The 17,256-nt window shown below is 44.8% G+C and overlaps 1 protein-coding gene across 3 annotated transcripts in view; it reads right to left on the reverse strand.

Annotated features, from left to right (window-relative positions):
- Window positions 1-590: 590 nt before the first annotated feature.
- The window catches only part of LOC8028202 (transcription factor Dp-2), a 38,442-nt gene continuing 21,776 nt past the window's right edge, over window positions 591-17,256 (reverse strand). For all 3 annotated transcript variants that reach the window (XM_029994856.4, XM_029994857.4, XM_029994858.3), the window contains 6 exons: window positions 15,094-15,424; window positions 13,617-13,685; window positions 8,690-8,838; window positions 7,958-8,124; window positions 7,295-7,349; window positions 591-2,885 (listed from right to left, as the gene is read on the reverse strand). In XM_029994856.4, coding sequence (XP_029850716.2) covers window positions 2,651-2,885; window positions 7,295-7,349; window positions 7,958-8,124; window positions 8,690-8,838; window positions 13,617-13,685; window positions 15,094-15,424 — 1,006 coding nt within the window. In that variant the 3' untranslated portion in view covers window positions 591-2,650. The remainder of the gene's footprint in view (window positions 2,886-7,294; window positions 7,350-7,957; window positions 8,125-8,689; window positions 8,839-13,616; window positions 13,686-15,093; window positions 15,425-17,256) is intronic.

Consider the following 17,256-nt stretch of genomic DNA (forward strand, 5'->3'; position numbering starts at 1 on the left):
GCGAGAACACTAGCGTAATATGCCGAAAGATAGCCTGCCTAATAGCAAAAGCAAATCGGGTGAAAATATGGAGTGGGCTATCTTTCGGTGTGCGGCCAAAAAAAGTAAACAAAATGCTAGTTTTGGATTTTGCGACCTGTAAAACCTGCGTCTGCAGAGAGGGGCAATGAGTCAGACTACTGTTTTTCCCAGTCAGCAACGTTCGCTTATCTTCCTTCGTGGTGAAGCAACACCATTTCTGTCAAGGTCACCATTGGCCAGGGCCCCGTAATTACTAGAAGTGGGCTATCTTTCGGTGCTTCTGAAAGATAGCACATCTTGCCAAAAATAGGGGATTGGTTATCTTTTGGGGGAGGGGCATCTCAGGGAATTACGATAGTACTATTGTTACAACGGCGCGGGCGACTGTCAAACTTTGTATCCAATAATAGAATACCGACATACTGCCACACAATACTTTCAAGCAGGTAACCCGAGAGAATTGTATAAAAAGGCCATCCAGTTGCACAGAGTAGCACAAGTAAAACCTCAGAGCCATCCAGAAATGCTTTGCTCAGTCCTTTTGTGCATGAACCAAACACTAAACGAAATTGCATTTAGTACACTTTTTAATCACTGATGCATACAGACAGTATGCCAAAAATCATGTCCTATTTTAAAAAATATATGATACATGGCATGATGACAACTATTTACACGGATCCGGCAGCACGCACCGCCGTGCGCGATCGTCAGACAAGCTGCTGCTGCTGCCTCGAACGGGGGTGGGATACACACACGCACACTCGCACCAAGCATCTGACGTCCGCAGCATGCACCAAAGGTCTTGCAAAAGGAAAGAACACGACAAATCCTGCCAACTCGCACAAACTCCTTTCTCTTTCTGCAGGCCTGTACATCACTAAACACCTTCTGCGGTACCCTGACGCAGAGCAGAAAGACTACCCACCACTCCTGCAGCCCGAATGCGGGGGCAGGCATGCAGGGGAATCTGTTAGCTCACCAAACGGCTCTAGTCGAAACGCTTTCGTTAGTCAAGCAGATACACACGCACACACAAAGACCTAGTATCTTGGTTTCCCTAAGGCACACTTCAAGCTGCGCACAAACACACTGGTAACATCACAAGAAAACAATCACACACGCCCATCTTGGAAACTGCATTAGTCAAAAAAGAAGGTGTTACTAGCAGGTGGAAGCTTCCGCTAAAGCCATTCTACTTTGTTAACTGTAACTCGGAGCAACAAAAGTCGGCTCCGTGTGGCAAACTGACTTTTAAGTCTACTCACGAATGTGCCTGTAAACTGCGCGATGCCAGAACGTAATAAATGTGACAGACTAGTACTGGCCAGCTACAGCACTGACACGAGCATACCTATAAAAAAAAATATGGATGGTAGCCATTTCTGGGGGGAATGGCACATTGGTGGAACATCTGCTATGCACACAAACATACACGCGAAAAGCACTTTTTTGCAGTTGGGCGAGTTTTAGCAAACCCACCGCGCCGGGTGCAGACCTTTGATGGTTTCCCTTCCTATCGCAGCAATGTTCATTATGTACAAAGAACCCACGAGTTCTTTTAAATGATGCCCACATAAAATGAACTTCCAAACAAAAACGAGGAAACAAAAGTCAACTTGAGCATTCCGACGGTTACACCGCAGCCACAACACTTTGACATGCGCCCTTTCTAAATACGCACTGAAATCTTTCGCCCAGCCGACGCTGCCGGCGTCTCAATACGCCGAAGTGCAAGCCAGAACAAAGAGACAGCCAAAGAATCCATTTACAAAACTGGCTTAAAAAGTCAAGTCGGCTTGCCCAAAATGTTCTAGAAAAATATACGAGACATTGTAAAAAACACACACACACATTAAATAAGCGAAATGAAGAGTGCAGCCACGACCGGGCAGAAGCGGACGAAGCTTTGCAGCTTAATGGTTCGACCGGCTTTCCTCGACATGAAAAGCGGTCGCCCCCACCATCATTACAACATTCGGACAACCATAAATGTACCAACGAGAGAACAGTTAAAAGAGACTAAAAGCCAGAGTTAAAGAAAATACAACAAAACCTTAACAAAGAAATAGAGCCGAAAAGAAGTCATTCCCAGACGCGAAGCAAAGCGCAGGAGAAAGCCCCGAAAGCGAGACCCGAAGTGGCAACGACAAAGTTACCTCGGCCCTGTGTGCCTTGTGAAATGGGCCAACGAGAACGACGAGCTAGAATGTTGTCTCTCATTCAAAGAAACACTACAACATTGCCTCCCAAAAAAAAAGACAGAGGTCACGTAGGAACAGGGCAACAAGTTGCCGAGACCGTTTTGCACGGGGCGATGGGCACGCAATGGACGTAGTCCCGACGCAGAATCGGCGAGAGCAGCCAACAGAACTTGGGAGATGGTGGCACCACAGCCCGCTGCCACTCAGTTGCCCATTTACCATTGCCCGCCTGTTTGTTGTAGCTGTGCGGACTTTCGTTGCCCCCCCCGGAACCAGCCACCATGGGACGGAGCAGATGCGACAAAGGCCAAGAACCCGGCAGAGAGCCGCGCACGTGCACCCCGAATGCTCGTTCCTTTCTCCAACCGTGGGGCGCCGGAAAAGAGTGATGGGTGGGCGGGTCGAGAGACAGACCCGACACGCCCTCAATTCCGGTTCCCGTTGCTTCCCCCGGGGGCAGAGTGGCCGTCCCAGTCGGAGTCGGAAAAGTCCCCGTCGTCTTCGTCGTCGTCCTCGTCGTCCTCTTCCGAGGGGGTGTTGGTGCCAGGGCGCGACGGCATGTCAGACAAAGAAGCCACGCTCGAGTGGCGAGACAGCCGCGCCGTCGTTACAACGGCTTCCTCCATGCCACCTCCCGCCGACGCCACCCGGTCGCTTGAGCTGCAGTTTTTAAAGAGAGAACTTTGTACGGGAACCTTCAACAAACCCTAAATAACAAGGAGAGGATAAAATAGCAACGAGAAGTAATAATGCATCCGAGTGCGTTGGCGTGCCGCGGTCCGGAGCATGTGGAGTGAAAGCTTACACTGCAGAGCCCAGGGACTCCGGTTTTAATCCCCACCCCAGCCCATTTCGATGTAAACAAGCTTCGTACCAGCGCGCGGTCGTGTGCCGCAACTCTGTGACGCACGTTAAAGACCTGGGCTAGCAGTGATGCTGCACTGACTAAATTTCTCGTCTACGGCGCAAACCACCATCGCCCCGCTTCGAAGACCGACCGACAGACCTCGTGCCATCTAAATGCTATTGTCAATTTTTGAGATTTTTAGTGCGAAAGCATTAACTGTCCTATAGAGCAAAACGGCGTCATCAGCTTTTGAAGCCGCGTGCCAAACTGCACCTAAATTCCCCTGTCCCAATGGAGCAATAGTCTGCGGCAGTAATTTGATGGATAGGCTCTTATTGGCTGGTGCACGTCAGTTTCATAGAACAACGCTCCCCCACTGGCTGGCGCACGTCATAGTTTCACGGAACGCCACCCCATGGTGCTTCGGGCCTCGTGCCTACAGCACGCCAGTGAAAGGAACACGGCGGAGCACACTTGGCTGCATCTCTGTCTCTCGACGCTGCCGACAAACATGGCTACGCCTCAAGCATCTACATCGTCAACTGCCGCAACCTCGGCAGTGGCGAAACCTGCCCGTCGACACAAGCACACCACAAACAAACTAAGAGAGCGGAATAAAGCAGCACAACGAGCGAGGAGGCAGGCAGCAACTTCCACCATCGTTGTGAAGACTCCAAATGCGCGGCGGGCGGATCGAGCAGTGGCGCAACGCGCTAGGATACAGAACAAAGACTTTCGAAAGTGTTAAACGAAAGCGGATGATTGCAATTCAAAGCGTCTCAGGTGGCAAAAGGATGAGGCCCTTCAACAACGCGAGGCGAAAGCTATACATCGCAGGTGGCATGCTTTCGCATTCACAACTTGTAAGAAGCGCTAAGATGTCCTGGGACTTTTTTTTTTTTTGAGCACTGAATTTTTTATGTAACTTGAAGAGGCAATTGCAGTACACTTATTGGATACGAGCGCCGTCCTAGCGTTCAATCGTGACTTGTGTCCCCATTGATGAAACACGAGCCTCGGTTGAATGCCGACACATCCAATTGGTACCCCACAATTGCCTCTCCACCCAATATATGATATCCGGCAATCCGGCCTTTGTTGTCCGAGAAGTGTTGTATGGTCACAGCATAGCGAGCAGGGTAGTGGAAGAGTGTGTGAGCAGTAAAGCTGACACTAGGATAGAGATGGAGTATCAACAAACAGAGCTGATGTTAGAAGAGAGAGACGGCAATTGTGTGTGGCTTCAACGCATGGGAGAGCGTGCTGGCAAGAGAGGCGACACGCTCTACCACATCTGACACCCTCTCCCACAGTTTATGTCGTGGCACGAGCGTTCAATGCCTTTATGCAGCTCGGAGTAGAGGTTGGTGGTACGAACTACGCATTAGTAGAATAACCTAGGTACATTATGCGGTGGCATTTCACGGTCGCATTACGTGCCGCATCATTTCGGCTCGGCATTTGCGTGGGACGGGGCTAGAAAGTGAAGCTCTGGTACTTCGTAGTACAATGCACGTAGACATATTCATTCCCTATCGCGCAACAAATAGGACAACTTCCTCGTTGTTCCCTAAACTTAGAAAACCCGCATAAACAGCAGCGGTTCTAAAACTGGGGGAGCCCTATAGGATACCTGGGAAACCCAGGGGTTCTGCAAGCATCCTCTGGGGCACTTTAAGGGGGGACCGCTACCCAGAAAAAAACATTTCTGCAAAAAAAGTTGATTTTGAAAAATGCCATATTTACGTCCACAAACATCTAGAGTGTATTTCCAGAAAGTTTCATTAGTTTAGACTGCATAGTTAATTTCTTATAAATTAATTTCGGTCCACCAATGCTAAAGAAAATTAAAATTTGGAGCACTTTGAATGCCTTTTTCCCCCATTCCACTTTTTGGCATGAATTTCGCTTTAGGAAAACTATCGTTTGGTTATTACGTAAATTGGATTAACTTTTATGAGTTTTTCTGGGATGAAATTTTAAGGGGAAGATAGCCATCGGCTTGTATTTTTTATTTTGTAATTTCTTATGCTCAAGAAGTAAAATTTTGGACAAAGGATGGAAATTGAAAAATAAGTATTCGTGTTTATGTGGCTTTTTCTGTCTTGAAATATGGTATAATACAGAAATATAAGTCCACAGCTATCTACTCTGAACTGTCCTAAAGCAATATAACACACAAACACGACAAATTTATAAATAACTTTAAAACTATAGTTTTCCTACGCAGACACGCCCACTTTCATCTTTGAACACTTGCATTTTTTTTTTGTACTTTGCCCAGGCTAACAAACTTTGGCGGAAATGTTCCCAGCATCAACAGAAACAAGCCCCGTAAATGTCATTCAAATCACACAGGTGGATACAAGCATATAACCCCATTCCCAAGATGCTACATTACGTCCAATACCTTTTGCGCAGTAAGGTGGACTTCTGCATCACTTTACTGCACAAATGCAGAGACTAGGAGGGGCTCTTTGGCTATCGATCGAGAGGCAGGCGTTACTTGAAACAAAGAGATGTCAGAAACTCCCAAACTGCAGGGTATTCTGCAGAAGGGTAGGTATGTGGTCTTTGCCTATATTCAAAGACACCAGGGATGGGCAGTATTTCAAATACAAGTATTTGAAATACGTATTTCAAATACAAGTATTTGAAATACGTATTTCAAATACTTTGTGTTTTTTGCATTTGTATTTAGTTACAAATTGGATAATGTATTTGACGTGTATTTAAATACTAAGACGTGGGTATTTCAAATACAATTGTGATTAAATACAATTTTGTGGGCGAAAATACATCCCTCAAACTTATTGTCACTGTCCAGAGCAGGAAGAAAACTATGTTCTGCACCGAATGCAGTGTCTCTTAATCAAGCACAAGCGTTTAGTGACTGTGATTACGGTGCTAGTCCAGGGCAAGAATAGTGACGAAATCGACGTTCACAGGCAGACTGGCTAAATAAGTGCCTGTGACAACTTGTGATGCTTTCGAGCCTGATTTCCATCCATATTTTTTCCTGGTACATTCTAAATGCGCGGGTCGTCCAGATTTTCGTAACTGGTGCGAGTTGCAACAATAAAGATTTCTCGAGCTAGTGCTGCGCGTCTTGGTCGTCTCGTTTCTTTGTTGGTCTATACCAAAATGTAATTGACAAAAAAAAGCTGCTTGAAGCTCTGTACTTTTTTCACCTATTACGTCCAAGCTGATTACCTTTCTTTTTTTTTGTGATTATATTTCTATTACGTTACTAGAGCCTCGCACACTAACTCCCGAGTGTGCGATGCAAAATTAAAATGAGAAAACCGTTGCAGGTGCCCTGAAGTCGCTGACGCAAATTTTGAGGAATGTATTTGGAAAAGTATTTGGAGGAGACCAAATACATTTGCTTGTATTTGTGTCTTGTACTTAAATGCTTTTTTTGGAAATTTAATTAGATTTGTAATTAAATACATTTTGACCAAGTATTTTGTATTTGTATTTCGATACATATTTGGATGTATTTTGCCCATCCCTGAACGACACAAATAATGACAACCGTAAAATCCCGTAAAGGCACCTGCCCGAAACGAAAAGATAAATGGTGGAAAACATAAGGTGAGCTATCTTTGGGAATGAGAAAGGCTTTTAAAAAAATTAATGTTAAACACAAGGGGCACCTGCTACAAGCCTTGCGATACGGAAACTGATATTGTGGACACGGCAAATTATAGCATTTCACAACGTGAGAAATACTCGGGAATTCGCGGCAATCTCCTGTGTCACGGGAAAGGATGCCGTGGACTGTGGATGCAGCAGATTCGTGCTTCACAGTACGATAAACACGCAGGAGCCAGCTAAACCTATGCGCCACGGGAACCGATATCGCGCTCAAAATTGCAAACAAAATGTGCGGGAACTCGCTACGAACTCGCATGTCACTAGAACCGATATTACATGCGCAGATCGCGGACAAACACGCGGCAAGCCGATGCGAACTTGCTTGTCACACGTACAGGTACTGCAGATTGCGCAGTTGATGCGCTTCCCGTCGGATATCACGTGATGTCCGACGAGGAGTGGGCGAGGTTTCAAAATTTATGTTACGGATATTTGGACCAAAAAAAAATGCGACGGGCAATCTCTTCGGGAAGGGCGCCCTTACGGGATTTTACGGTAAGAGTAGGTGCGGGCTTCTAACAATTGCGTAAGTGGAGACCAATGAGCCCAAGAGGACACTTACTCGCTTTGCGAGAGCTTTGCTTCCGCAGAAACGTCCGCCCCTCCTTGTGCCATCTCTGAGTAAAATGAGGAAAACAAGGAATTGTTAAGAACAGACACAAAGCATATTGCACAAGCAGATATTGTATGAACAGGGAAAGAAAGTATGCCTCACACTCGGAGGCAGACTCAGCATTTTGCCAGCCTAGGCAGCCTTTAACAGTCCCACCCTCCCCTTCTTCTATGGTCAGGGACCATGAGGAGGGGAAGGGGGAGGAGACTAGCTACATCTGCAGTTAAAATTTTCAAAAACAGCTAGACTTAGGACTAGAATTTCCAAAGTAACTAAATTCAGAGCTATATTAAAGAAAAAGATAAAAAGAAGAGTAAATTAGTTTGGGGGAGGCCAGAAATTGGCAGCCCCCAAAAATTCTGCCGCCCTAGGCAGCTGCCTACTCTGCCTGCAAGTCCTCCCCTGTTCACACTGTCGACGATCAAACCATATCCGTCGGGCAAGATGGTGCCCTCAGGGAAGTGAGGACGGGAGAGAGGGTGTACGCGGGCGCAGAGGCACAAGGGAAAAAAAAAAGTCCATCGTATCTTTTAGCCTTCCCTTGGAAGCCCAGGCTGGCAAAGCACAAACCCGAAGGAACAGACGCAAGCAAAGAATGGAAGCGCAACTCACGGACAATGTATGGCTCGAGACTCTTGGGCACCATCCTCTTGGCCTTCTCGAGGTCCTCCGGGGTGCAGGTACCCTTGTCCAGACCAAAGGCCATGCCCATGCGCTTTAGCACCTCGATATCATCGTGGATCTCAAACGTGTTGTCAAAGTTGAACAGGTACTCAGACCTGCAAGACAGGTGAGAGCTCAAAAACGAATCGATCCATCCACCAAACTTAGTCCATTCCTCCGCAAAAAAGAAAAAGAAGGAGTAGTGGCCCAAATGCCCCACTACAACTGCCACCCCGCCACTTCAACACACCCATCTCACTAGCACAGTCGCTGAAAGGTGAGAACGGTGGGAAGGGGATTCGGATGTTCCGCCTCTAGCATGGGCTTCCTACTTTGATAATGATTAAAAAGCGCAACAAGACGACGGACACAGAAGACACAGACACAGCACTGTGTCTTCTTCTGTGTCCGTCGTTTTGTTGCGCTTTTTAATCATTATGAATCACCAACTTGCCCAACTTTCTACTTTCGTCCTAATTTCAACAATGATTCTGCATATCGTAAAGCACCGGGCACATGCTGGAGGCCAGGCATCAGAAAGACACACCCGGCCATTTTCGCTCCATCTGAGACTATGGCCCAAGCTACTTCCGCGTAATCCAGCCCAGCCCTTGACGAAAACGACGGACATAAAAGCAAAAGAGACGGGAGAAGAGAGTGAAAGGGGGGAGCCCCACGCACTTGTCGCTGGAGATGCTGCAGTCTATGACCGTCTGCTTGTTGGTGTTGATGATGATGAAGGGCAGGGGAATGGTCGTGTAGGGCGCGGGGGCCTGCTTCAGCATCTCCAGCATCTTGTTGCGCTCCACCAGGTTCTTGTAGGCGATTTGCTGCGGCGAGAAGGACAGCCTTCGTCGTCACATGGAAGTCTTCACCCCCTTCTTTGCTCCAGGGCGTCCGACCGTTGCCTCCCGGAGGACAAAACTTGCACCTTCAGCCCCTAAACGTCGTCGCCAACGGATCCCTGCAGAGCCTCTTAGCTGGCAAAGGCATCGCCGAGACTCGCGTGTCTGCCACTTCGCGGCAGACTCTCGTCGAGCTGCGACGGGTTTGCCAGTTGGGGCGGTTTTGGGGATCCGCTGACGACGACGTAGCGCGTAGGCCCGGTGCCTTCTAGGTAATATCAGTTTGCCAGCGTCGCAGAAAATCTGTCCGCCCCTTTGGTGTATCCCAAAAGGTGCTCTCAATAACAAGGACATAAGATTTTGTTTAAACTTCGAACACGTTTAAATATAGCCTTCTTCCTCGCACCATTATTGAGTGGAACTCATTTCAACTCTTCGACACTAACTTCACCCGAAGCCTCGAATGACTCACCGTCTTTCATAGTAGCTTCGCTTATTTAATTTGCATATTCATATTACCACTAAATTAAAGGTTGCATACGTCGGCACACTCCTTCAATGTTTGACTGTGTCGCTTTCCTCCGTTTGATGTCGCCCTGTGCTGCCGATTTGTTTCCCGCACGTCATACTGTATGGACGACTGTTTACTAGTTTCTTAACCTTTTTCCACTCAAGGTTTTGTTCTTGTCTCTTTTTTGCAGTCACCTACCTGGACCTTACAAATAAAACTGTGCAGCATTCATAGCCCCACCTGCGCCGCGTCGCGTGACATCGCGGTGTCGCACGACAGACGGGAAAGCGTGTGCTTGTGCGACCTTAAAGACTGGTTCGCGCACTCGCATTTTCTTGGGACCTTGTGCCTTTGAAACCCCTCAGGAGGAGAGAACACGCTGGCACCATCCGAGGCGACCCTGCAGCTCCATTTCACTAGAACGAAGGTTTTGCGGTGTTTGCGAGACCAGATGCGTGCACTAACTATGGGAAATGGCAGTTCAGAACATTGTCAAGTTTTTCAAGCTAAAAACGAAAGAATGGTGTGCGAAAAACAGAAATTATTATTCACACACTGAAAGTGCTTCAAGCCCACCCATAGGTGATGCCAGTGTGCTCTCTCCCCGTACAAGCTAAGGGGTTTAAAGGCACACCCGCACTACTACTTTTTTAGCCTCCTTTTTTTCTCAAGCAGCTGCAGACTGGAACGGCCTTCCCCACCACGTCGCCGCCATCACATGTCCGTCCGTATTCATGGAGACTGTCGTCAACCACCTTCCGACATGAATGTCTGTTAAAAATGCTTTTATGTGTAACCCACCCCTTATGTAATACCCCTAACGGGGTCTTTAAGGTAATAAAATGAAATGAAATGGAAATGAAATGCGGTCCTAAGGAGTCGCAAGTGTCTGAACGCGCCTGAAGGGAAAACCCTGGTCTTACTAAAAAAAGTTATAAAAATTATTTTTTAAGCATCTTTTTCTTATTCGCAAGTCACAAAAACATGTTGCAAGGTGTTCCAAAATTTTTTTTACAGGGCTTATTTTCACTGCAAGAATAAACTATTCGTGGTTGACTGCTCATTCTCTGCCGAAAGGTAGCACTAGAGGTACAAAAAACAACAAACCAATATTTTACTCAAAAGCAGGGGTGAGACAGGTGAAACCGGTTTTGGAGCAATTTCTGGAGCAGAAAATTCTAGATTTCGGAGCAGCTTAGGAGCACAAAATTCTTGTTTTGGAGCAGCAGTCTATGCATTTCGGAGCAACTTCAAAGCACAAAAGACTACAGTTTGGAGCAGATAGAAAACGTTAGAGTAGCTTATCAGCAATTTAAATCATAAAAAATCTGATATAAATTACAGAAATCAGATTTTTCTTTTTAATCGTTATTTTTGTCCACCCTGGTTCCAATAAGTCATCAGCACCAAAATAAAATATATAAAAAAAAAAAGGAGAAGGCAAACGCGAGTTTGTGCGCACAGATGAGGACAAAAAACACAGGCTTGCTGCAAAGTTAGGTGGGCACCAGGCACCTCAAGCTTATACGAACTGGTGCCAAAGCTCAATTGTAGCGCAAAACTTTTGAAAGCTGCGATTCGAGAGCATGAACAAGGAAGCACGATTTACTACAACCAGACATCAAATACACTTGTAGAAAGCATGTGCAGATAGAAAAAAACACCCCACAACAGTGAGTCACAAGGTAAATAGTGAATTGGTAGAAAAACTATGAGCAGTGCATGCACACTAAATATGGGTGTGTGTCTGATTCATTAGATTGCTCACGCACTGGAAGCACGTGAGTGATAAGTACTCACGGCGATGGCGCCGTTCATTTTGACGAGATTAGACACGAATGACCAATTACGCAATGGAGGCGCTCAATAGCACTTTTAAGAAAAAGTTTACTCTCAAAACGAAAGGAATACTTAGGTTTGCTCATCTTGATAGCCTGTGCATCGTACCTCCCGTGGCCATACAGCGAGACCGCGCGACAGCGCATCGTTAGCATGCCTCCACAAATGACAGCGTAAAGTTGTAGGAAAAACGAGAAAAGACCACCTATCATATGCATAGAAGGATACTACAGCTGAAATCTTCGAATCCGGCAGTTGCTTGCGCCACCCTGTGCCCATGCCGTGTACTTTACTACGACATGATTGAATGTTGCCAACCAAGTTATCTTTTCCCGCTAAATCTATTGCCGCCGCAAACTCTTTTTATTCTTTTTTTAAGTCTTCGAGTTAATTTGACGCAGTGTGGCGAAATTTCGACCGATTTCGCGTTTTTGGCACAACTAGGCGCAAAAAATTAGGTTTGTATCAAAATGGCGCAATTGGCGCAGATGTAACACCCCTGCAAACGTTGCAAGTGATTTTGTGTAATTTCAACGGCAAAAATGGGGTACATTTTCATTAGTCTTTGATATCTGGCGCCACAGAGCACGATACATTCGAGAGCGCCGTTAAACTTGAATTTCGCATTGACATTTCCAGAAAATCATTTATACCTTTTGAATACAATATTGGTTAACACTAGAGCTTTATGTCTCCGATTCATACCTCTAGTGCTAACTTTGGGGGGCAAAGAGTCACGTCGATTCAAAGTTTCACATACAGGCTGTTGACAAGCAAATTTCAAAAAGCTTTTACAGTTTTCTTAAAATTCGTGTTTGCGTCGCAACAAACGTTTTCTGCCCACAGAATCTTTTGATCTAAAATTTGGGTCTGAATATTTTTTTTCTGGGGTTTGACACTTCATAAATATCGGAGTGCAAGCAGATTATTGTTTTCGGAAAGTGATGACTGCAAGATTTTCTAATTGGTAAAGGCTTAAACGACTCATTTCTAATTATCAGTCAACAAATTTCAATTTGTGATCGTAACTTTTTTAGAATGATGCTAAAATTATGAAAATAGTTTTGTTGCACACCCTACTGTCTGTGGAACATGATGATACATTTTATGTCATATTTTTTGATGGGGGCATTGTAAAACAGTTTGGCAGAAACACTGTGATAAAATTTACTTTTTCAAAACTACATATATAGAAAAAAAGAAGCTTATGCTTGTACTCAACACAAAAACTTAGAGCAGAGGTGAAAATTTCATGATTTAGATCAGAAATGACGGGGAAATGGACAAGACCAGGGTCTCCTCTCATGTCACTGTGAACGGCAACCCAGAAGCCGAAGGGGGAGGAATACAGAGCCGGACATGTATGGCCGGACCCGGATGAGACTTTCCTCCTTTCACCACATTGTTCGCGCTGCGCCAGCATGTGGTCACGCCGTTGCGGGGGGATGAGTTCTCGCTGCTCACTGATGGCTCTAGAGAGAGAGCTTCACCGGAACCCCGCGTAACCCCCCTTGACATCACAGCGCACGTGACGCGGAAGCTGGTGTACAAGTTGAGAGGTGCCGAAAACCTCAACCTTTGTCAATTTTTAAAATAAAAACTAGGACATGCAGGCAAAAGCGTTTTTTTGTTCTTTACTTCAGAAAGGTCGAGACACCAACTCCCAAATTATTTAAGCACAGCACTGAAACTGTTGCACAGCTCCTTTAAGTTTGAAAGTTCGTAAATCGCAAATTTCTAAATGCAATAAGATTGAAATATTTAAATTTCCAAATATAAGAAGTATGGAAGTTTGAAATAACACAATTTCTAAACACAAAAGTTCGACAAAGCGATAGGTTTCGAGCCTTTCGAACCCTCTAATTTGACCTTCGAACCTTAGGTTCGAAAAAAGCTTGCGGCATCTTTAATCTGCACATATACTTAATTCTATACTACTCGGAGCATGGCACGTAAACTCAATGCTGCACAACCTAAAGGTGACGAAGCTTGAAGGGAGATTAAGGCAAAGTTTACGTTCATGTCTGAACCCTTACCTTGTGCAAGTTCCTAATTAAATAACTAAAAAAGAAGAAACCGAGATATATAGTGATTTAACTTTTCTACCCCTTTTCATTTTTTATTTTTTCCTTTACGTAAAAGAACTACTGCAATCGACATTGTGAAGCTTGGCGCTCATCGATTTTAAAAATCAGTATAAACTTCCCAGTCTAATTAGAGAGAACATGTGCATAGCTTCAAAGCCTCTTCACTGTTTCATGAGCAATAAAACTAGTTTCATCGGATACAAGGCTAAACAAAAAAAAGGGGGGAAAAAGTGCAGCTGTAAACATAATATGGCAGACATCTTATGGCATTGAAAGAGTGGAAGATGTAGAGAAGGAGCCACATAAAGAGAAGCTCATGCACCCACCTGTAGTAGCACATCATAGAGGTGCTGTTTCTTTGCTGATATCCTCTCCAATCGCTTCTGTTTTTCCACCTGCATGCAAGAGGTTTGCAACATCGTCAACTCTCCGAGGGCTGCAGTGTAAGCTTAGAATAGGTAAATACTTTGATAGTCCAAACCCGGTGCATACCTAAGGTCTAAAAATCCCCGGGCACTATACTCCGCGACAACTTTTCTTGGCAATACAGTGGAAGGTACAGGCCCGCGTCCCCTCTCCCATTTGGAGTGTGCGCGGGCTCTCCTCCTCTCCCCGGAAATGGGGGAGAGGAGGAGAGCCTGCGTACACTCAAAATGGGAGAGGGGACGCGGGCCTCTACCTTCCACTGTATTGCCAAGAAAAGTTGTCGTGGAGTATAGGCATGTACAAAATAATGGATTTTTAAATTGAAGCAAATAGTAGCATTGGCCGACTATTTTCTAATCGAATAATGGATGATTTCCTGAAGGGGGGACACTACCCAAAAAAGTGAATGTTTGAACACTTGTCCGATTTAAATGACATTTTATAGGGCTTGTTTTTGTTGACGATGAGGACATTTATGCCAAATTTTGCTAGCCTGGGTGAAGTTCAAAAAAATTTGCAATTGTTTAAAGATGAAAGTGGGTATGTCCGTGTAGGAAAACTATCGTTTTGAAATTACTTGTAAATTTGCAATTTGATGCGTTATGTAGCCTTAGCACAGTTCAGAGCAGATAGCTATAGGGCTATATTTCTATATTATACCACCTTTCATGAAAAAAAAGCCACATAAACACACTTATTTTTTAATTTCCATCCTTTGTGCAAAATTTTAGTTCATGACCATAAAAAATGACAAATAGAAATACAAGCTCAGCTATGTTCCCCTTAAAATTTCACCCCAGAAAAACTCATAAAATAGTTACGTAATAACAAAAAGATAGTTTCCCTAAAGTGAAATTTATGCCAAAAAGTGGAATGGAGAAAAATGTCTTCAAAAAGCTCCTTTAGCATCAGTGGACCAAAATATTTTATAAAATTAACTATGCAGTGGACGGAAAATAAGTAATAAAATTAACTATGCAGTGCAAACTAATGATACTTTCTGGGAATGCTCTCTAAGAGTTGGTGGATGTAATCATGACATTTCTCAAAATCAACTTGTTTTGCATAATTTGTTTTTTCTGGGAAGTGTCCCCCCTTAAGCCTTTCCCTCCTGCATCATGCTTAAATGAAAAGTTTGCATGATGCAGTTGGAATATCACATTAGGTGATGATGCCAGTGTTTTCTTGCACCACATTAGGTGATGATGCACAGTGTTTTCTTGCTTTAATGCAGCAGACGAACCTTAGCTCGAGTAAGCAACCCTATTTTTGTTAGCTCCACGAGGTCAATTATATCTCGCAACCAAAATCGGACCATGGGCACCGCACTAAAAACTCAAAAGCCCCCTCGTGACAGTCCCTCGAGCCAGAGCCCACCTCCAGCTTCTGGCACTCCTGGGCGGAGTTGGTGGGCAGCCCCAGCCAGCGGATCTCCTTCTTCTCCTTGGAGATGATGTTCATGGCCATGAGCACGTTGAGGGCGTCGTACACCCGCCGCCGGATGTTCTTTTGGTCGTACGTCTGGTCCCCGTTGCTGCTGCCCCTTCCGTGGCCCGCCGAGGGGGGCTCCGAGGCGAACTCGGCCACCAGCTCGTCGGCCACCTCGTTGTACGAGGTGGTGCCCTTGCGCTGCACCTTCTCGCACACCTTCATCGAGAAGTGGCGCAGCCCCTTGCCCCCTTTCGAGTCGCCCTTGCACCGGCGCTTCCTGCGGAACACGGGGCGAGGCAAAGGTCAGTTCATGTGTTTGACTAGAGTGAGGACCCTTTAGGGCAGGGGTGCACGACTCAAAAATGATGCGGGCCAAAAAAAAGTTCACTGGGAACTGCACGGGTTTGCAATATCTGGCAGACGGGTTTTCAATATCTGGCATCGCACTGGTTGCCGTCTTGATCACATCTTGCAGTAACATGTCCGCGGGCTGCATGTTGTGCAGCCCTGCTTTAGGGTCTTTCAAGTCCTTCTTAAAGGGGCATTTAAAATGATTCTGCCATCAGCTGTTCTTGATCCTAACCGATTCTACGGGCCCCAACCATCCAAGGAAGGGGTGTGTCCCGACCTTTCATCACATTTTTTAATACAGAAATCGGCGTTGCGCAATTGTAATTTTTGAATCTTGGGAAGAGAATGTCTCATGCGCAGCTAAAAGTGTTTTTCCTTTTATGTGAGTTTGAGGTTTCTTCACAGTTGGTGCACAAGAATTTCTCTTCATAATTTTTTCCTATCACAACCAAATTTGGCATGCATTTACTTTAGGATATTTAGAATGCAACTACCTAGGTTTGGTTAGAATGCATAATTTTTTTTTATATTTTAAGCAACGTGTTAGCTCCTTGAAATGGGATTTTTGCTCTTTAGTTATTTTAAAATAGAAGAAGTGTTGCACAGATTATTTTTGTTGTTCATTGCACTCAGTGGATTCAAAAAAGCAAGTTAGTTTATTTTATTAGTCATTTTTAAGCGGGGACACCGGCCAGAGATTTATCTTCTGAACTACTCAAGTGATCGGAATAAAATTTACAGGGGAGATTTAACATCAGACGAATCTGTATTGTGCAAACTTTCAGCTTCTAGGACAATATGATACACCTGCATAAGAAAATGTGTCACTCTTCCACAAAATATCTATGATATGCAAATGAAGCTATTAAGTACCATTTTGACTGCTTGAATATAAAGTGGGGGATGTGAGACTTTGGGCTACCAGTTTTTATAACTCAAATGTAAATACTTCAGGAAGAGTTGTTACCTAAAAATATGAGATGCATACCTCTCCTATGTCAGTCTTTGAAAAATTTTCTTTGCCTCAATGAGGGCTTTAATTTAAAAAAAAGAAGTAGATAGTTGGATTCCCCAGTATATTTCAGTTTAAAAACACCTTGATTGGGTATCAAAGTACTTTTACATTTGAGACAAAAAAATTTTTCGTGAGAAATTTGCAGCAAAAAGTGGAACTGAGACAAAAGCATTCAAACATTGAACTCCTTTACTTTGTTACTGCCTCACAATGTGTTGAAAATATTTTCTATCAACGTAACTATTTGGCACATGGTTATCAAATTTAGTGCAAGGGTGTATAATTAGTTTCTATACTTCGTTTCAGCTTCGGTCCAGACGCAGCCGATGCTACAAGTGCGAGCATGTGGCCCAGAACAGTGCTTGCACTGTACGAGCACGCGTGCTTGGCAGGGATGCTGAAAGCCCGGAGCTCGCGCTTGTAGCTTTGGTTGCGTCTGGACCGAAGCTGAAACGAAGTATAAAACCGAAAACCTCAAATTTGGAAATTGTAAAAATTCGAAATTTAGGCCCATGTCCCCCTTTAAGTGTGTTGTTACGTCTCATGTGTACACAAAAACACGTCTTTTCTCTGTGTGTACATTGCGTCGAGAACCTAGGAAAGCAAGCTACGTGAAATCTAACACCAGATGTATAAAGAGAAGATCAAGCACCATAAGCTGTAAAGATATCATTCCAACATCTTAAATAATAAAACAGTTTCCCCTGGCGCACGTCTCCTCAAGACTGCTGCATCGAGCTGTT

This window comes from Ixodes scapularis, unplaced genomic scaffold, assembly GCF_016920785.2.
Source record: "Ixodes scapularis isolate PalLabHiFi unplaced genomic scaffold, ASM1692078v2 PGA_scaffold44__24_contigs__length_19508400, whole genome shotgun sequence".
NCBI classification, from domain to species: domain Eukaryota; kingdom Metazoa; phylum Arthropoda; class Arachnida; order Ixodida; family Ixodidae; genus Ixodes; species Ixodes scapularis.